This window comes from Watersipora subatra, chromosome 3, assembly GCF_963576615.1.
Source record: "Watersipora subatra chromosome 3, tzWatSuba1.1, whole genome shotgun sequence".
Lineage (NCBI taxonomy): Eukaryota > Metazoa > Bryozoa > Gymnolaemata > Cheilostomatida > Watersiporidae > Watersipora > Watersipora subatra.
In genome coordinates, this window is record NC_088710.1 from 10,223,394 (window position 1) to 10,245,126 (window position 21,733).

A 21,733-nucleotide genomic window follows, 5' to 3' on the forward strand; every position below is an offset into this window, starting at 1 on the left:
AAGAGATGGCTCATAATGTGGGGTATGCTCGACAGATTTTCTTAAATCTCACTTCATGGAGAACTGAAGCTAGAAGATGTTTATGTCAGACCGGGGCTGTTCTTGCCAGGCACAAGCGTCGTGTTCCAGTTCAACAAAAAGTTACAAAATATTTGAGGAAAAAAGTATGATATTATTTTATACACTAACTGGAAGACTTAGATGAAGGCTGAGTGTTTCACTTGCGATGCTATTTGTGTTCGGGAGGCTTTCGCAAGCTTTAGCCTCGAAACCGTAAAAGGTTCAGCCATCTATTGCGTTATTTCTATCTGTGTTTGTTGTGCGTGCTTTATTTCATCAATTAGTAAAATACAACAATAAACAAAAACAAACATAGTTACAATATTGATGAAATACAAATAAAATAAATAAAACCGTAATTCCTAAATAAGTAAGACATGATGAGGTCAAAAACAATGCGCATATGCAGTAGCACTGCAGCTAGTCGAGGCGCTGGGCCCAAATCCCAAGCAGAAGTTGGCATAACTTGGTAATGAAAATAACATTCACCAGTTTACCAAAATTAAAACAGTTGGCCGGTCTTCATTAATGTAGGTTTAACAAGTAGCTCTTGACAGTGCTTTTAAAGCAAGTATGTGTTGAAATTTGATGTAAATGTATTGGGAGACTGTTACATTGTGATGGAACTCTATATTTAGTTGTTTTTTTGACCGAAGGCAGTATAAAGTATCTGGTTTTCAAAAATCTGATATTTTGATTTTCAAAATTCTGATCAATACCTTCTTTACTAGCCGCCTTGGTTAGTAATGCGTGGCAGGCATTTAAAATCGGTTATTTTATTGTCTATTTTCTGTGTGATCAAACTAGCCAAACTCACAAGCTGGTCATTCGCAATTTTCTCTTAGTTTTAACACTGATCATGCGGATAAACACTTTCAGAAAAGATTTCTCTATCTGTGAAAATTTACTTGAACTCCTATATAATAGATACTGTTTTTGTAAACCATATAACTCCAAATAATATAACGTGTATCTGTTTATTCTGAAACCATTTGGCTTAAATTGTTATGTTAAGTGTCTAGCTATCAAATGAATTGGATATCACCATGAAAAGTATATTTATAGCGTCGTGTTACAAATATCTGGTATGCAGAGCTTTAGTTGCCCAGAGCTACTGACATGTGAACAATGGGTTTTGAGTTCAAAGTCGCTGGTGGAGGCAGTAAGGGCTGTGACCTTAGGTTGCTTCCTTAGGTAGGTGAGTCAACTGCTGTCACCTTGAACCTCCGTGAAGCAATGAATGAAAGTGACCAACGTCTAGTTAGATAGTATATATGTATTATGATAGCACAATTAATTGTACTAAATTCTTACTGAAGGGGTCTATCTCTAAAAAACTGAACCTGAAAACACTTCGGGAACACATTCAGAATTCAGAATTCTCACTGAAAATAGAATTTCATGGAATAAAACTAACATAAATAGGAAGAAAAAAGTACTTGGCTAAAAGTCACTACAGATTTGTAGTGACTTATAGCCAAGTCTTTGTCTTTTACCCACAGGTGACAATTGTCCAATCAACAATGATGAAAGAGGGTATCTAATGCCTGGTTGGCTAATATATTTATACTAGTAGGCTGGTGGTCACGGCAGCTGGTGGTCACGACAGCTGTGAGACATCATCAGGTGTAATAATTATTTGCTCAATTATTCTTAGCTGTGCAAAGGTAGTAGAGTGGTGCAGATTGTAGTGAGATTGGCTGTGGATCCACATGTTTGTGTTTGATTCCTGTGTGATGCAATTATTTTTTCTAATGCTCAAAGCGTGACTTCAGATAGACAGACATGGCTCTTATTATACTAAAGACTGGCTGAATGCTCTGCGTTGCACGAGTAATAGAAAACAGCTTATAAACATTACTTTACTTACTACATTGCTTTTATACTAAATTACCTGCAACTGCTTATAAGCTGTTTTTAGTATGCTGGACATTCTGCCGTGAGACCAGTTGGTAATCGTTACGTGTGACACAGCGCCGTTATGCGTATTTTAACCGATTTAATGAATATGTGCTTCATTATTCAGCGCTGCCGTCAGTTGGACACATAGTCTATTGGCTTAGATTCTCTGTCTGTAGACCTGAAGGTTCTGAGTTCAAATCCTCTGTCAAACGGATTCTTTGTACCTAAAGCTTTTTTGCTATACCTGGACAGACAAATGACAGACACTGAGATTCATATACATGTATATATAGATTACAATAGCCATATCATTGTAATTTTTCACATAGATTTTCCTATAGTCTCAAAACTCGATTTTTAAAACTCAAATATGTTTTGCTATTTTTGTGATCACAAGCTAATCACAGTCCAGCCACTTTAATGCATATTGGTGAGGGCCAAGATATGTTGTTCGTCTCTGTAGGTGCCTGTAATCAGCGTCTTTAAAGAAATGACGGTGAAGGAACTAGCCAGCTCTATGGAAAAAGACACAAAACACGTGATTAGCTGCCTCAGAGGCCTAAATATATCACAGACAGTGAAGAAAGACTCAGCAATTCTAGATATCAATGTCATTAGTGAAGTCTGTCATATGTCTGGAGTTAAACACAGGATAATTGCCCGTCCTTCTTCTCACAAAGCAGTTGCAGGTATTAAATTTTTTTTAGCAAGTATGCATGGATTGATTGGGATATGCTGGTCTATTATCCCTATGATAGACAGTATTATTAGACGACAGGGTTAGGATGGAAATATCTCACAATGTTTTCTTTAATATCATTTTGTTACTATGATCCCAGAGGCTGGCAATTTTCTAAACTTTCAAGAAAAAAAGGCTTCAGTGCCTAAGACACTTGCTTGGTCTCACCTAGCCATATATTTGGTTGCAGTTGACCATGATGTCTACAGTAGGCCTAAGGCTAGCCCATCCATCTGCAAACCAAGGCCTCCCGTGGTCACCATCATGGGTCATGTTGATCATGGAAAGACAACTCTTCTTGACTATCTTCGAAAGTCCAAGATAGTTGACATGGAATTTGGAGGAATAACTCAGCATATCGGCGCTTTCTCTGTAACGCTGAAAGATGGTAAGCATGGGTAAGAGAGGAAGGGTTAGTTTGTAATATATTTCATAGGAAGTGATTAGATATCATATCTAATCACTTCCCAAGAAAAAGGTTCCTGTTTTCAAATTATAGTGTGATTCCTCTAAACAATCACTAGTTTACTAATATTTAATAAAGGTGAAAAGCTTAGTGTGCTCAAAGGACAGTACAGCTGACCCTCGCTAAAGCTGGCCATGCTGGTCCAAATATCGGATAAGACAGACAAATTTGAACACAACTGCATGAATTAAAATGCAGTTATGTTCAAAGAATCGATCGGTTTATAGTGAAAATGAAAAAAAATTAAGTGTCATTGAGTAATTTTAAAAATTATTAAATTACATTTGATAATTAAAAATCGTTAGTTATTAGAGCCATTTATATAAATCACTAACAAGAGTAAAATACAACCAATAACTACAATTCATTGATTCATCAATAACTTCATCATACATTCATCAATAACTAAATACAAACAATTTCCAACCATATCGTTTGTGCGCTATTCAACTTTCATGATGGTGAAATATAATTTTAGATGGTTCATAAATATGTGAGAAAGTTGCAGCATAAGTTTGAAGGAGTAACCTATTTTTTATTTAGTAAAACAGACCAGTTGTAATACTTGGCGTAAACAAAAATTTCCACAAATAGTTTTCTATTACAGGAGTTGTCTAACCTTCATTGCAATTTTTTTTAGAAATTTTCTTAGCATAAACACTTTTTTTCTCACAGGCTAAATATTTCAAGGTATATAACGTAACCAATGCGGGGGGGGGGGGGGAAGGAGGAGGTTTCAGCTGAATGAGATGAAAACAATGTTGGTTTTTATTTCAATTCAAAGGTCTTATTCATAGCGAATTAATGCTTGTTATATTTTAGAGTACCAAAGTTCTGCTCTTCGTTAAAATTTTTATTTGCTGGTTTGCTAATTACTTGAAAGGCAGAAATCCTTTGTGTATGATGCAACAAATAGTTTCACTATGATGAGTTTCCATAATGTAAACATACCTTTTGGGTCAAGTGAATTTGAACAGGGCTATTGTTTTCACACAAACTAATGAGTTTATAACTTATTACTTCATCAATCTAGTTTCCTTCTAAAAATGCCATCACTAGAAAAACCATTCAAGTTTTTTCTTCAAAATTATTCAAATTATATTATTGTGCATTTTTGCATCTTATTGTACCATTATATTGTGATATTATGGTACTATGCATGATGTCATATTGTATCATAATGATATATTTTTGCTTTTTATCATATATATATTATGTTATGCAATATTATGTGACAATACATAATCTATGACATGATGTAGTAAATTTGCGTAAAATTTACGAAAAAGACTTTCCACCATTGAAGCGGAAGGTCAACTCCTCAGTAAAAGTTGGTGGCACTGAGAAGGGCTGAAGAAAGGATGGAAGCAAAGGCTAAAACCACACTAGCGAATCAGGGCTTATTTATTCAACTAAAGAATTTAAATTATAACGTGTTCAAACGGCTAACAAATAAATGCAAGCTAAAATGCGCCCGCTAAGAAATTATATAAGGCACGCGCTACTTTGGGCTTACTAGTAGAAAATCCTCCGAACTTCAAGAAAGAATATTCGTTGGTTTATTTTATTATCAACTTTTTTTCAATATTAATTAATGTATTACAAATATGTAGCAACATTTTTATATCATGTATTTATTTGTAAATAGCCTTTGTGTTTTTTTTAAAGTAACTGCCGTTTTGACCTACAAATTTCAACTACTTGTAACCACCAATCATTTGCTGTGTTTGCATCTGCTTGCTTATATAAACAGTTGTTTCGCATTCAAAGGGCAATCGAGACTTGGCTAGTACGATGAGGCATACTATGATATCACAATAAAATTATTCAAGTACAACACATCTTTTTTTGTAACGTAGTCAGCTTGGCTTAAAAGGCATGCTAGAATATACAGTCTGCTATCGGCTGTAATATAGAGTCTGATTTATCGGCTCTTGCTGGAATTGCGATGGTATATATACAGTCTGCTATCGTCTGTAATATACAGAGTCTGATTTATCGGCTCTTGTTGGAGTTGTGCTGGTGTATATACAGTCTGCTATCGGCTGTAGTATATAGAGTCTGTATTTATCGGCTCTTGTTGGAGTTGCGCTGGTATATACACAGTCTGCTAGCGGCTGTTATATAGAGTCTGTACTATTGGCTCTTTTGCTGGATTTGCGCTGGTATATATACAGTCTGCTATCGGCTGTAATATATAGAGTCTGTATTATAGGCTCTTGTTGGAGTTGCTCTTGTATATACACAGTCTGCTATCGGCTGTTATACAGAGTCTGATTGGTCGGCTCTTGTTGGGGTTGCACTGGTATATCCACAGTCTGCCATCGGCTGTGTGATAGCGAGTTGGTATTAATGGCTTTTACGCTGGCCGTGATGGAAGTATAGCTAAATTGGAGGTGCCTAAGCTACGATACCTAAGCATCAGTTCCTGCTTGGCCTGGTTCGGGGGTTGCCCTGAATTTACTTCAACGCCATTGTATGTACGATAGTAAAATTAAAGTTACAGTTTCTGTGGTGTAAATATATTCTTGAATAAAGATCAAATATAGATAAAAAATATGGAAGATATAAAAATATGCATTGCAACTGTTACATGTTTAGTAAGCTCTCTTGCATGCATTAATATATTTAATCATTTTATTTGTGTCATCAATAATAAAATAAAATGAATTTTCTTTGGTATAATTTCAGTTTTACTTACTTTTAGCAATTAAAATAAGTTTATTGTACTACTAATATTATTTGTATGTTTAAAATTTTGTAGCATTAATGATCTTCAACGAAATGATGTTTTTCGTTACATGCCGAAACCAAAATGAGAAGAAAGAAATCGGGAATTGGGAGCTGTTATTGCTTTCTGAAACAAAAATACAATACTTGTATTGTATGTTTGTTTGTCATAAAAACAGAAAGTACTAAAATAGAAATATTAGTACAACAAAGTAGGATTACTAACAATACCATATTTCTTATGTAATTATGCGCTGCCATAAGCAATAAAAGTTATTTATTTATAAATCTATATCTAAATATGTATATAAATAAATCTAAATATTATAAATTGTAAGATTTATAATGTAATCATTATAAATCATGTTTATAAATTATTTTTTTAACATTACATATATCTAAACATAACATTTTCTAGTTCTGTTACTCCTTTGTAGGCAAATCTATTACATTCCTTGACACTCCTGGTCATGCTGCTTTTTCATCAATGAGAGGACGAGGAGCAAAGATAACTGATATCATTGTGCTCGTTGTGGCCGCAGACGATGGAGTTATGCCTCAGACTATCGAATCTATCAAACATGCCACACAAAGCCAGGCTCCAATCATAGGTATTACTTAGTCATACTGTGAACATTAATAGGGAAATACTTGGCAGAGCATCACTCGCATGATAAGGAAAATACAAATGAGTATAAAATGTATGTATAACATAATATAGCTTAAGTTTTACTTTTAGTGGCAATGAATAAATGTGATAGAGAAGAAGCTGAGGTGGAGGCCTGCAAACGAGACCTTGCTGAGCACGGTGTGGTTCTAGAGGAGCTAGGCGGTGATGTGATTGGCGTAGAAATATCTGCCCTACACGGTAAATGTTCCTTGGTTATCACGCTTTTACGTTCATAGCAATCGTACCGGTTTTAAACTCGTCTATTGCAACGTGCCTCGATAGCGCAGTAGGCAGCGCGTCAGTCTCATAATCTGAAGGTCGTGAGTTCGATCCTCACTCGGGGCATTCGCTTTTTAATTTTTATAAGGCTTTTTGATCATCGAAAACGAGTTTGTATGCTAATTTTCTCGGATCTCTAAGCAATATTTCCTTTATAAAAGAACTAAATACAAACTAACCTGTTCCCACTCTGCAAAACTCTACCTAAAAACAGTGTATTGTGATGGAAAAACGTGTTTTTCATTGTTCTAATTCATTATTATCTGCAATAAAATGTAGCATCACTATATACAGTTATACTGTATGGAGTTCTTAACTTCGAGACAGATGTAGCGGCTAATGGCGGTGTGAGAGACTTGACGGCAACACGTTCGGTATGCTATACTTTTGTGACGCGACGTAACAATGTAAATTTTAAATTTAGCTAAAATGAATTTAGCTGACTAAACACACACTTAAAAATAAGTTTTAAACTTACATTAAACCTAATTCTAATCTGATGTTCATTTTCATTTTTCTATTATCTCCTTCCGGCTTGACTCTTTTTGCCTCACTTTCACCTTCACTTTTAGCTGACCTTTTTAAAACTTTTTAAACTGATCTGATAAGAAAGATCAGGTGATGCTGTTCTTGTAAGCGAATTCTCGCATACTCAGCCACTTAGAGGTCGCAGCAAGATCCATTTCGTATGCTCGTATCTAAAGTTTGTCTCGCATCTCAACGCAAAAATTTGTTTGAAATTTTGCTCGTATTTAAAATTTCTCACGTATTAATGTATAAATGTACTACTCAGTCTAAAGTTTCTTCTGTCAATTGTAAAAAACTTACCTTTAATGATGACTGTATTTACATTTTGACATGTATGCATGTAAATGTAGCAAGTAACAGCGGTTTTGTCTTATAGGCACCAATATCGATGCCTTGCAAGAAGCCATTATCACGCAGGCTGAGATGATGGACATCAAAGCTGACCCGACAGGTGCAATGGAAGGGCGTATTATTGAGACTAAAACTGAAGAGGGTCGTGGAAAGATTGCATCTATACTTGTCCAACGAGGTCTGATAAATGTTTAACTTTTGTATTTTTGACTGTAGCAACCTGAGTAGAACATAGAAGAGTATAGACAATTATGCAAACATCGTTTTATATAAAGCCTCACTTCCAGTGGCGGCGTGCGTTCAGAAAGTTTACATACACTTGCATTGAGCTGAATTTTTTTTACACTTTTTGAAGCTTAGAACCATTGCTAAAAAATAAATATTTACTGGAGTACTTTTATATTAGTCTAAACTAACAAAGAAGTTTAAATTCTAATAATAATTAAAAAATTAATTATTATTCAAAAAATTGGATTTTACCAATTATTTGACCTACAATTTTGGAGGTTTTGTTAAACATTTAGGAAAGGTAAACTTCTAATATGTGGGAATTACCATAAAAGTAAAGAATGAAAAAGTACAATTGTTGTGGTTAAGTAACCCAAGCTACTTTTTGAAGTTGGTTTTTGGAAGGTGAAAATTAGAGTTTCGGTAATATGTTATCAATTGAAGGCGTGGCATTTCCGCCGCTAACCAGCTATGACGTCATTGTCTAAACTCTTATAATCTTAAACTCAGGTTGTAACTAAACATATTCTCTACTAAGCAGTATAACGGTTGCTATATTGTCAGTTGATTGGATTTACAACTAAAGTGTTTACAATTTGAAACCTCGGAATAATTCGAAAATATGTTTTTTTCACCCGATCCTATGACTTAGTAAACACGGATTTGTAGTTTCGCTTTGTTTCACATTCTTCGGGTTTTAGTTTTTTTATATAAACCTCAAGTAGTCAGCACCTATTCAGGATTTACAGTTTATCAGAGTATCTTGCTTTTTACACTTTCTCAGATGAAACAAAGTATCATATTTGCAGCAACTGCTTTTGTTATAATCATCATTTGCCCCACACCATGGCTTTTAGAACAAGTTTTTAGCGGGATGTAGAGGAAAAATTGAGTTGCATTGTAGCGACAAGTTCTATGCAGTCACTGTGCTTTTGTATGTGTGTAGGTACACTGAATCTTGGCAGTTTTCTTGTGTCCGACCTTGGATTCTGCAAGGTCAGGCGGCTGAATGATGAACACGGGAAACCAATGAAGACGGCTGGACCTGGCCAAGCAACGGAAGTGGTCGGCTGGAAGGTTGTTGTTGATATCTCATCCTTGTGTCCTTGTATTTTGAGGTTTTTAAAAACAGATGTTACATAAATGATTTTGATGTTGCGTAGGAGTTGCCCTCTCCCGGAGCCGAAGTTTTACAGGTGGAGAATGAGTCACAAATGAAAAAAGTCATAAGGTTGGTGGAGGTGTCTTCAACTCTCAGGCATCTTTTTACATATAGCCTTAGATCTGGATTTGTCCTTGGTCCAGACTCATTAGCTTTTTATAAAATTCAAAAACGTCTTCCGGTTGGCTTGTAATTTTAGCCCAAAATATATTAGTACAACTCAATCTCTATCAAGCCTAGCTTACAAATTTTTCAATTTACAATGGAAAGTTTGAGCAAATATTTAATACTACAGCCAGAGTAAGATTCAAGTTATAATGCTCAAAATTTATCAAAGAAGTTTGTAAGTAAATTGGAAGTGATTGATGGTTCAGTGTAAAGCAGGAAAATAACACTATAAAAATAATATTATAAAAATAGCACTATAAAAATAATACTATAAAAATAATATTATAAAAACAACACTATAAAAATAATATTGTAAAAATAACACTACAAAAATAATATTATAAGAATAACACTATAAAAATAATACTATAAAGATAATAGTATAACAATAATGCTATGAAAATACTTTTATAAAAATAAAACTATAAAAATAATATTATAAAAATAACACTATAAAAATAACACTATAAAAATAATACTATAAAAATAACACTATCATAATAATACTTATTGTATAAGCTAAATTAATTGTGACTTCGCCTTGTTTTGAGTAAGCATTAATGCGTATTTCTATCATCACCTCTACCTTCGAACCTCACCCACTCTACACTTCCATTGGCATGTCTTTAAGGTAACTAATGATAACAACCTCTTATGCAGTACTTTTTATCAATGTAATTATTACATATCTATTGTTTCTCTCTGTGTGGATTTATTTTATTGGTGTGTGTAATTTTGGACATGAGTTAGTGTTTCTTCAGAATGGCTTACTACGATGCATTGCATATATGTATTATAATAATTGCATGCATTGCATATATGCATCATAATACTTGCATGCATTCCACATATGCATTATAATAATTGCATGCATTGTACATATGCATTATAATAATTGCATGTATTGTACATATGCATAATAATAATTGCATGCATTGTATATATGCATCATAATAATTGCACGCATTGCATATATGCATTATAATAATTGCATGCATTGCACATATGCATTATAATAATTGCATGCATTGTACATATGCATCATAATAATTGCACGTATTGCACATATGCATCGTAATAATCGCATGCATTGCACATATGCGTCATAATAATTGCATGCATTGCACATATGCATTATAATAATTGCATGCATTGCACATATGCATCATAATAATTGCACGCATTGCACATATGTATCATAATAATTGCATGCATTGCACATATGCATTATAATAATTGCATGCATTGCACATATGCATTATAATAATTGCATGCATTGTACATATGCATCATAATAATTGCACGTATTGCACATATGCATCATAATAATCGCATGCATTGCACATATGCGTCATAATAATTGCATGCATTGCACATATGCATTATAATAATTGCATGCATTGCACATATGCATTATAATAATTGCATGCATTGCACATATGCATCATAATAATTGCATGTATTGCACATATGCATCATAATAATTGCATGCATTGCACATATGCATTATAATAATTGCATGCATTGCACATATGCATTATAATAATTGCACGCATTGCACATATGCATCATAATAATTGCATGCATTGCATATATGCAATGCATGCAATATGTAATATATGCAATAGCGCTAAACCTTTAGCATAAATATATTGATGCTACAGGTTTTGATCATTTTAACAAGTTAATCGTTTTGTTGTCGGTCCAACTATATTGATACGGAACTAAAGCAAATTCATTAGCATACATTTTAAACAAACCGATGCTACATGGTGTTAGTCAACATGCAGTATCCTACCAATAACTGTCCTCATAAATTACGGTGTCGGATTTGTTTTTACAGGCAGTTAGCTGTTATTGTGTGCCAGGGGGTGGAAGTGTTAGCGGGCTTCAATTGCTCAAAGCTGATGAATTTTTATAGCGGGGTGTCCCAACCTTTTTGTCTGAGAGGCTGCATTAAACACATTCTTTCCATCAAAATGTCGGTTGATTTCTGGTGATATATTGTGTTCATCACAAATACTGAACTGTTAATCTAATGATGTGTCGGTTCATGACCTGATTACAAATGCAGATAACAGATAAATGAGAGACAGTCTAACAAACCCTCTGGTAATGATTCATTCATCCAAAATATCTTGTTTTGCATTAAATACCTCAGTTACAAAAGCGTTGAGCACAGCAAGAGCACCTATTGTCCTTTATGTCTGCACTTACATAACCAATTACCTCTACTTATTGAATCAGCCAATTATCTCTATAGGCTATGATCAATGAACACACATCTATTTATAATGTTTTAGTTGAGCTACTAACCTAAGTTACTAGCCTAAGTTCCATAACTAAGCTACTCACCTTAATTACTAGCTTAAGTTCATAACCTAAGCTGCTAACCTAAGCTACTAACCTAAGTTACTAACCTAAGTTACTAACTTAAGCTACTAGCTTAAGCTACTAACCTAAGTTACTAACCTAAGTTCCATAACTAAGCTACTCACCTTTGCTACTAGCTTAAGTTACTAACTTAAGCTACTAACCTAAGTTACTAATCTAAGCTACTAACCCTAGCTACTAACCTAAGCTACTAACCTAAGCTACTAACCTAAGTTACTAACCTAAGCTACTAACCTAAGCTACTAACCTAAGTTACTAACCTAAGCTACTAACTTTAGTTACTAACCTAAGCTACTAACTTTAGTTACTAACCTAAGCTACTAACTTAAACTACTAACCTAAGTTATTAACCTAAGTTCCATAACTAAGCTACTCACCTTAGCTATTAGCTTAAGTTCCTAACCTAAGTTACTAACCTTAGCTACTAGCTTAAGTTACTAACCTAAGCTACTAACTTGAGCTACTAACATAAGCTACTAACCTAAGCTATAAAGTCCAGCTACTAATTTGAGCTAATTATTAATCATACTGGTAATTAATATCAGCTGCGCCAATTATCTTCATATGAAAGAGTTGACTCTCAGCCTAATGGCTGATGAGGTACACACTAGGCCACAGTTGTTTTCGGAGCATGTAAAATATATTAGTAATTATAAATCAATTTGTTACGCTGCTGATAAGAAATGTGTCCCTAAAGCTACTAATGAATCACAGAAGGAAATCATATCAGATGCTCTTCCATGATCTTTGTTTGTAAGAGTTAATATTCAGGCTATCATTTCTGAGAATGTTGCACAAGTCTACAGCTCAGAAACGCTATGTGAATAAAGTGAATACCAACAATTATTCATGAGAACTCAATGCTCTTTTCTTTGAGAGTATTTGAAAACTTAATCATGAAAATTGAGATTTTTTTTAAATATCTATTAAATAACAAAGTAATATGATTTAATTTTTGTGACTCAAAGACCAAGTCTCAGAAATGTAATAGCGGTTTAGAAAAAACTCAAAGTAGAGGCTGATGGATTCGGAAAAAACAATTTTTCTTCAAATTTAAACCATAACTGCCATGAACAACTTTTATCGTATTTACTAGGTAAATCAGACATGCTGATTCCGATTTTGTAATCAAAATAAAGATTAGGCCACTAACTTTCAGAGTAATAAAGGATTTTTTATAGCGTTTTAATATCGGTCTCGAAAACAACACGATCGGCATAACAAGCTCCGCCCATAAATACTTGACGTAACCTAGCTTTTTAGGAACAGAAGTTACGTAGAGATGTTTAGACCGATTTAGAATAATAGAGATGGGTGATTTAAAATCTATTAATATCTGAATCCAGCTTTAAAAATAATATCAGTCTTTTCTGAAATGTAGATAAACTATTTAGCATTGCATATTTAAAAAGCGCGATAACAACGCTAGCTCGTGATAAAACCGCGCTTTTTGAGCTCATTTTTCTCGGCGTCCAGCCCATTTAAACGTCATGTAACAAGCTGCGAGCAATTTTAAATAGTTTATATCCCTTTCATTAAAAACTGAAATTATTTTACAGGCTGGATTTAGATAATAATGGGTTTTAAGACACCCATCTCTATTATTTTTAATCGGACTAAACTTTCCTAACTTCCGTTTCTGAAAAAGCTAGGTTTCGTCACATATTTATGGGCGGAGCTTGTAATGCCGATTGTGTTGTTTTCGAAACGGATATTGAAACGCTTTAAAAAAGCCTAAATGACTTTGAAGGTTAGTGGACTAATCTTTATTTTGAGTACAAAATCGGAATCAGCGTGTCTGATTTACTTAGAAAATACAATAAAAGTTGTTCGTGACAGTTATGGTTTAATAAACTTCATGTGTTGAAGACTCACTAAATGTATCAGATTGTTAAGATTTCCTATCATATAATCAGTGTTGGCCATGAGTCTCCTAAAGAATAGCAATGCACGCTTTCCATTGTGACCATGTGATATTTCTCTAAATGTATATCTGTTGCAACCAATTGTTAGCTAGTAACGAATTAGAAAGCATGCATTTCTCTCAGCACAGCATTTCTGATCTAAAATTACATCCGCTTATGACGATGACGAACATCCTTGCATCTTGTAGTAATCCAGTTGTTGGAAGCAGCTTTAAGCAGCGAAAATGACTCAAGTTTGGCATCGTCAATTGCTCAGAGAGATCACTAGTGTATATTAACTAAAGGATTGTCACTTGCTGGGATTATACACAGTTTGTAGTTTGTTTTTAGTTAATCAATTTTAAATTATTTGTTTTATTTTTATAATATATCAAAACAAGGATTGTATTAACAACTGTTTTTTTAAATTGTGAAAGACACGATAAAAGGCAACGTCATAAGGAAACAATCAGTCCTAGTACTGCTGTATAAATCTTTTCAATGTGTTTGTCAAGTAACAATGCACTAGGGGTTGGAGTTTGTTATATAACAATGCACTCAAGTTTGGAATTTGTTAAGTGACAATGCACTAAGTGTTGGAGTTTGTTAAGTGACAATGCACTAAGGTTTAGAGTTTGTTATATAACAATGCACTAGGGTTTGGAGTTTGTTAAGTAACAATGCACTAGGGTTTGGAGTTTGTTAAGTAACAATGCACTAGGGTTTGGAGTTTGTTAAGTAACAATGCACTAGGGTTTGGAGTTTGTTAAGTAACAATGCACTAAGGGTTGGAGTTTGTTAAGTAACAATGCACTAGGGTTTGGAGTTTGTTAAGTAACAATGCACTAGGGTTTGGAGTTTGTTAAGTAACAATGCACTAGGGTTTGGAGTTTGTTAAGTAACAACGCACTAAGGGTTGGAGTTTGTTAAGTAACAATGCACTAAGGTTTGGAGTTTGTTAAGTAACAATGCACTAAGGTTTGGAGTTTGTTAAGTAACAATGCACTAAGGTTTGGACATGTAATTGCATCCTGTAAAACGGCACTTGGAAGTACCAAAGTCAACACCAGTGATTCATAGCCCTCACAAGATGTATGACAGCTGTATATGTACTTATCAGGAACTGCTAGAATGGGTTTGCTGTTGCACCACTTCATTGTTAGCACTTTATCTTTGTGTTAGTTTACCAAATGAATCGACTGCTTTGCTAGAGGATGCTAAATGTGTAGAAGATACTCGTTTCAATCCCTAGGCATCAATGTTCTTGTTAGTTGAAGTTTTTAGAGTCCAGTTTGACAGCTAGTAATTTAAACTTCACTATAATAAATTGTCAGCCAATTGCTTCTCTTTCAAAACTTGATATTTATACAAATTATTTTTGTATTATACAATACAAGAATAATTTAAAAAGCATTTGTTTAAAATTAAATCAAATAGATTATTGGAACTCAATGAAGTTCTCGAGTAATTCCTTTGCTAAGCTTGTTTTTACCATCATTACTGTTTTTATTTAGTCATTATATAATATTATATATAATATTATATTATTATATATAATATTTTATTATAATATATTATTACATATGATATATTAGTTAGTAAAAGCATATTGGCTTTGCCATCCTTGTTCGTATCTTCAGCTATGTTTGTTTTCTTGTCTAGTTACAGAAAAGCACATGAGCAACAGCTGAGAGAGGAGGAGGAGTGGAATGCTATCAAGGAGAACCGAAGGTCACACGAGGAAGAGCACACTCTGAAGGTCAAGCGGAGACATGAGCTCGGCTTGAAACAGTCAGTAGTGTATAGACTATAGATTGATCAAACAACTGCAAGTACTCTGCAATTGTTATTCATCAGTGACTGACCTGTTTGATGATAATCACTTGCTGATTCTTTAACTTCATTCAGCGTTCGCTTGTATCACATTTATCGTTGATTATCATCTTAAACTGTGTTGCTATAAGATGATGTTCTCTGGATATATAGGTATATCTGAATAACATCTTCATGGATAATATATATCTGGATAATATATGTCTAGGTAATATATATTTGAATAATATAAATACATAGATAACATCTATATGGATAATGTATATCTGGATAATATATATCTGGGTGACATATATAGCCTATATGGATAATATATATACATGTATATGGATAATATATATCTGGATAATATATATTTGGATAAGACTCAGAGATGAAATTGTAGGATATGTTGAGACTAGGCAATAGCTTATCCAAATAAATTGCACATTGATTTTTAGCCAAATGGATTGTCGAATAGCATCCGCTGAAACGATAATCTCTGACTTAGCCATCTTTCCACAAAGTCAGATAAATTTTTTCTGAAGTTATTTTGAATCCCAAAGCACAAAAACACACCATGTGCACATTTTTTACAATCTCACGTTTTTTTCTTTTTGCCGCGGGAGCTTATTTATTTATTCGTCTGCTGCAATAATTATTTTAGTAGATCTTGTTATTAGAACAAGAGCTGTAGAACTCGAAGAGGAGTTTAGACAAGAATTTTTGGTGCGAAACGAATAAAGCAGGAATAAATAATCAGTATCAGAAGTTCCAACAGTTTTCACCTGCTCTATCTTGACTAGTGAATTGAGAGCTAGTAGTGGCATATGCAGTTGTTCCCATAAAGGACTAATCAATTTCCCATTAAACATCAAACAACTATTGTGACATAGTTATAGTAGTTGTTGTTAGAGAATACTATTGGCAGATTTAGTTGCTGCTCTAAAAACTGAAATCATTTGTGTGTCTGTTTGTTATATCATGACAGAATGAAATTATTTTCAACGTTCGTTGTGTAGCAATTTCTATCAAAGGTTTGGTGATTGCCCAAAAGACTGAAATCGTTTGCCGGAAATAACAAGTTGTTAAGCTTCTATCACGATAACAGTTTCTACTTGTAACTATACCCTTAGGATCACCTGAATATGAATACGGCTGTTGCTTTCACACAAACTAATGGATTTAATTTGTGTGAATATAAACTCGTGAAGCAAACTAACCTCATTGATTTATTTTGCTTCTAAAAATATCATCACTTGGAAAACTGTTCAATTCGCTCAGTTTTTTTTTCAAAATGAGATTCAGATTATATCCTTGTGCATTCTTTCACATAATTATGGTATTGTACTTGATGTTATATTTGTTGTATAGATATAATATTTTCTTTTAATGCTATTTAGCAAGTATATATAGATGTTATACAATAGCATGTGACCATAATCTATGACACGCAATAGTCTGTACAATAATAATAATGGAACTAAGGCTGTAAACAACAAGTGAGTCATCTTTCCTTTTGCAGATATGTCATGAGCCTAAGGCGAGAGCTAGGCGAGTTGGATATCACAAAACCCACGGAAGACATGTCTGTACCAAGGCTCTCCCTGATTGTTAAAGGTTAATGAAAACTTCTATCAGTTCCGTAGCCTAGATTGGAAAAGTTAGGGTTGAACCTGTATTTTATAGACGCTATTCTTCTCATCTTATTGGCTAAGAGAATACTAACTCTTTATGAGTTTAAAGATAAATTTGCACAACATTTCAGAAGATTTTATCAGAAACTATTAGTAAGTTTCTATCATGGGCCTTTTTCTTTTGAGCATTTCAACCGCGATCAAGCTTTGTTGATTTTAATCTAGAAACATCCTGGCAGTCACATCACCTCAAACATCAATAAAAATTGCAAATGATAGAAAAATGCTGATACTTTCTGATATAATCTACTAAAGTTTTGTACGAGTATATACTTTATATTTGTATTTTATCTTCAACAGGTTTGAGATGCTTTGATATAGTCTATGGGTGTCTACTTGGCTTGACTTTAAAGAGCTCGGGCAGAGTTTAGCATTTCTGAAATTAACTAGATAAACCAACTTCTGAGTAAATTTGCAAAAACATGATTAGAAGCTTTTATAAAATGAAAAATATGTTAATCCGAGTAGAGAATACTGAAATATGAATCATTGATAAGCCACCTGCATTAAAACTTGGACAAATGGTTTCTATTCGTTCGACAAAGTATGCATAGGAAGTTACCAGCATATCCGTTTGAGTTGATTGAATTATATTCTTAGCTCTCATGCTATCACCATTGCAGTCTCTATTCTCTTTGACAGTTGTAATACCAGCATATATAGAATAGAGGATGAGATGTTTTATTCGATTAAGTCCTCTCTTCCATTTTGTCTTTTTGTTATTACAGCCTGTCGGAGTCGTAAAACCTGTTCATCTGGTCTACCCTGAGAGGTGGACAGGATGAACAGGTTCTATGATTTGGGTTGGGCTGACAGAATACAAAACAAAGTGTGAAATAATACTTTATCGGCTGAATAATCTGATAATTCAACTAAATCAAGATTATGTTTGCTGGGTGACTGGAGATATGCCCAGCCCAGGGGGTTCACTCTCTTTTATTCATCCCCAAGGGCTCGACGTAAAAAGCACATTTTAGGGGTGTTTTTGGTGGCCTGACACTCTAGAGTGTTTTCATAAAAAATGGTATGTTTTTTTTAGCTTGGTACATGAATACCCCTTTCCACACAGTGGAAAGGGGTATTCATGACAAAAAAAGGGGCAATTTGTCTGTGGTGATGAAGTGATAAGGGCTAGCTTTTATTAATGTGCAACTCAGTGGAAAGGATGCATTTTATAACATCCCAGACTAGCCCTTGAGGATGAATAGAAGAGAGTGAATCCCCTGGGATGCCCAAGCGCCGAGAGCGATTTAAGGTTGGATGCCCTTCCTGTCACCACGGTTAGCCTTTTCTTGAGAATTGAACCCCCACCTGTTGTTTGGAGGTGAGGCATTCTAGACCACTAGGCCATGACATAATCCTGTTAAATTTTTTATAATTTGTATTTGAACTCGCGTGTTGAACCAAGATGGCGCTGATCAATCTCGTTTAGTTACAAATGGCTGTAGATGATAAGATTAGTAGACTTGGTATTCCCCATCTGTCATCCACTATATCTCTCTTTGCTAAGATATCAATTTTGTAGTTCTTCTTTCCAGCTGATGTGGATGGTTCACTAGAAGCCATCTTGTCCTGTCTAGAGACATACAGTTCTGATTTGTGTGAAATGGAGATTCTTTCAAGCGGTGTCGGTGAAGTTGGCCAGAATGATGTTGAACTGGCAGAGGCCTTTGATGGTAAAATACAACTACCTGTATGGATTGGTGCTGGGTGATAGAGAGCGCTCAATTAGAGGCTATCGGAGTATAACTGTACATCAGAGTAAAACTCCCACGCATTGCAATAAGTGGTTAATAATTATAAAAGGTCTAAGTTGAATGGTTACGCCTCCGCATACAGGTTTACTGATAAATTTTTTGTCGTATTTTATAGAAAAGAGTCATTTTCAGTAATGCCATTTTGAGAGCTTGTGGGTTTGCTTACAAAATAGGAATGTACTTACATATCTCACAAAGAAAAAACGTATCAACAATCAAATGCATACAGTTAATAAGCATAAGTGGTTAAAAGTGATATATGAGACTTTCATGAGTTTTCATGGTGGTCCCTGTTTTCTTTTCTCCAGTATCGTCGATATTGACTATTTCACCAGTGTTGAGTACTTCGCCAAAGGAGTCATCTTTGGCTCAGACTATTTCACAAGCAGTCACAGATGGCCGTTTTTTGTTCAAGTTTTCAACAAAAAAATTTTTTGTTAAAAAGTTTTTTTTAAACTTTTTAAAAGTTTTTTTTGACTTGAAAAAAATTTTAAAAAACATTTAACGAAATACAAAAAAATGAAATTTATTTTATTAAGTTTCAGTTTTTTTGCTAAATGAGGCTTTTTATACTGACCTCGCCGACCTTTGTTTACACTGATGGATTCATTCCAAACAGTTTGCTATTACCTTTTAGTTATCCTATTTTAACCTACATGTGCTTTAATATTGTTTGTTGATTATTTACTCTAGTGCGTTGTAACTCATGATGTTTAGTGAAGTAAATACTACTACGACTAGTCAAAATTATAACTTGCAATTATATAAAAGAAGGGCTTTTTGTGAAACAATGCAAATCATGATTATTAGCTACTATGATTAAATGGATGACTTGGGCCACTTATAATTTAGGAGTGAGTCTCATACATTACGCAGCAGACATGACAGTACGCTTGCTAGTATGTATAATATCCTGGTACCGTATCTTGTGGTGCTCTGCATAAAGCAACCTTATGTTATTGCATTTTAATTGTGCACTTTGCCCCTGAGAATGTACCTACATTATTTTATGAGGTGAAAATGTCGTCTTTTGTTTTTAACGTATAATAGCATTTATGGTTTATGTTCATGTAGTTGCTGAAATTGACACAATGTAAAAAATATTTTTATAATTAAAACATTAATCCAGCTATGGCCAAATGGCGGATTTAGATCCGGATCTTTCTAGCCTTTTTTGTGGAGCTTTCAAGTTGGCTGTCAAAAGAATTTTTAAGTATTTATTTTAAATTTTAATTCCCAAACTTTTTTGTAAATTTTTCTGGTCATTCATTTGGTCATCACCTGTAAGCTTGGAAAAGTACCCAATAACTACTAGACTAGATAGAAGACTACTTACCTGTTTTACATCAACCTACTTATGGGAATCATTGTTTTCAGCTATGAATTTTGTAAAAAACAATCATACAACATGACTTACAAATACTCTTAGTCAGGAACTTTTTAGAGTTGCTGTAAGTAGCACTAAACCACGTTTTGAAGTCAAAGCTCACTCATAATTTTTCTCACTGATTTCAGACAAACTTATTACGGCACATTCGTTCACTGATTTTTAGTCAAATTATGTATATAAATAAAGTTTTTAAAAATGTATTTGCCGCCTTGTTTGAGGATGTGCACAAATATTTGCATTTTTTTATATAGTATATATTTAAAAAAAGAAAAGAAAAATGCACATCTTCAGCTTGTTGTGGATCTTTAGTTTGTCAGATTGGGCGGTAGTGGATCATGACCAAAATCATTTGGCCATCCTTGCTGACTAATCATAGTATTCATCATTTGCTTTGTCTTTTAGTATGCGTCAAGTTGCTTTTCTTCAAGCTGCATGTAAATGCTGGTCTCTTAGGGTACTACTATATATACTATATATACTATATATATATATCATCCTTGGAGTATGGACTGTTGAGAGGAATGATGTGTTTGATTTGAAGTTGTTGTTTGCCAGAAATAGATATATTGTTGCGTTAAAAGTTGTCACTAAATAGTTTTTAGTAATACTAGTCAGTTTTTTCTGTCATATTTTAGAAAAAGCCATAAAATATGTTACCTCCAGTTAGCATGATTGATTAACACAGATGTCTTTCTTCTGTAGGAATAGTCCTTGCTTTCAACACAAAGTCTTCAGACAAAGTGGAGAAGCTGGCAACAGACTGCAATGTGCTGATCAGAAAACACAACATTATATATAAACTTGTGGATGATGTCAAGGTAGCTGCATAAATATTTTTAAACTTTCAAAATTGTTAAATTTTAAATATTAAAAATTTTTAAACTTGGTTGCTGAAATCTATTCAATGTTTTAAATCTACAATTTTTTCAGCTTAGCTTTTTCTCAGCATTTTTACCAGTGTGTAAGCTGATTATTAGTTTGAATTCTGTTGGCATCACCTTGTCCCAGGAAAATCTCATGTTCTTTTGTTGCTGCCTGTCTCTAATCATGATGACCTGCCATAGAGTTAGCAAACTCATCTCTTTTCCTACCTTGGAAAAGAGATGAGTTCACAAAAAAGGTTTTAAAAGTTCCTTGGAAATCTTTTAAAACCTTTCATGTAGAGTTGGAAAGTTTCTGGTAAACTGTTGTGCAGCTATGTACTTTGATGTTGCATGGGATTCTATACATGACAGCAGCTCATTGATGCTGTCAGGCTTTCTGAAGGGAACACAATACTTTGTTGCTCATATAAGCATGTTGAATGGCGCTCACAAATCTCATTAGTATAAGATAGCTATTATCTACATTGTTATCACCTGCCATTACTTGCTTCAACCTAGTAACTAAGAATCCCCAAGACACACCTGCTAAATGTGGTCATGGAGTTTGAAGAATAATTATAATACAGTTATATGTCGAAATACGAGTGCCTCCACGCTCGAGAGCCGTGAAAT

The 21,733-nt window shown here is 34.0% G+C and overlaps 1 protein-coding gene and 1 non-coding gene across 3 annotated transcripts in view; both read left to right on the top strand.

The window, feature by feature from the left end:
• Positions 1 to 21,733, top strand: part of LOC137389831 (translation initiation factor IF-2, mitochondrial-like) — a 24,340-nt gene continuing 2,607 nt past the window's right edge. Inside the window, exons 1-12 of one of the 2 annotated variants that reach the window (XM_068075961.1) lie at positions 1 to 164; positions 2,426 to 2,651; positions 2,892 to 3,089; positions 6,335 to 6,508; positions 6,637 to 6,765; positions 7,751 to 7,903; positions 8,900 to 9,030; positions 9,117 to 9,184; positions 15,244 to 15,372; positions 16,919 to 17,013; positions 18,629 to 18,766; positions 20,940 to 21,055. In XM_068075961.1, the coding sequence (XP_067932062.1) occupies positions 6 to 164; positions 2,426 to 2,651; positions 2,892 to 3,089; positions 6,335 to 6,508; positions 6,637 to 6,765; positions 7,751 to 7,903; positions 8,900 to 9,030; positions 9,117 to 9,184; positions 15,244 to 15,372; positions 16,919 to 17,013; positions 18,629 to 18,766; positions 20,940 to 21,055 (1,716 nt within the window). In that variant the 5' untranslated portion in view covers positions 1 to 5. The remainder of the gene's footprint in view (positions 165 to 2,425; positions 2,652 to 2,891; positions 3,090 to 6,334; positions 6,509 to 6,636; positions 6,766 to 7,750; positions 7,904 to 8,899; positions 9,031 to 9,116; positions 9,185 to 15,243; positions 15,373 to 16,918; positions 17,014 to 18,628; positions 18,767 to 20,939; positions 21,056 to 21,733) is intronic. The other variant, XM_068075962.1, reaches the window with a different exon arrangement.
• Positions 6,840 to 6,912, top strand: Trnam-cau (transfer RNA methionine (anticodon CAU)). The gene has a single exon. It is a non-coding gene; the product is annotated as a tRNA-Met (tRNA).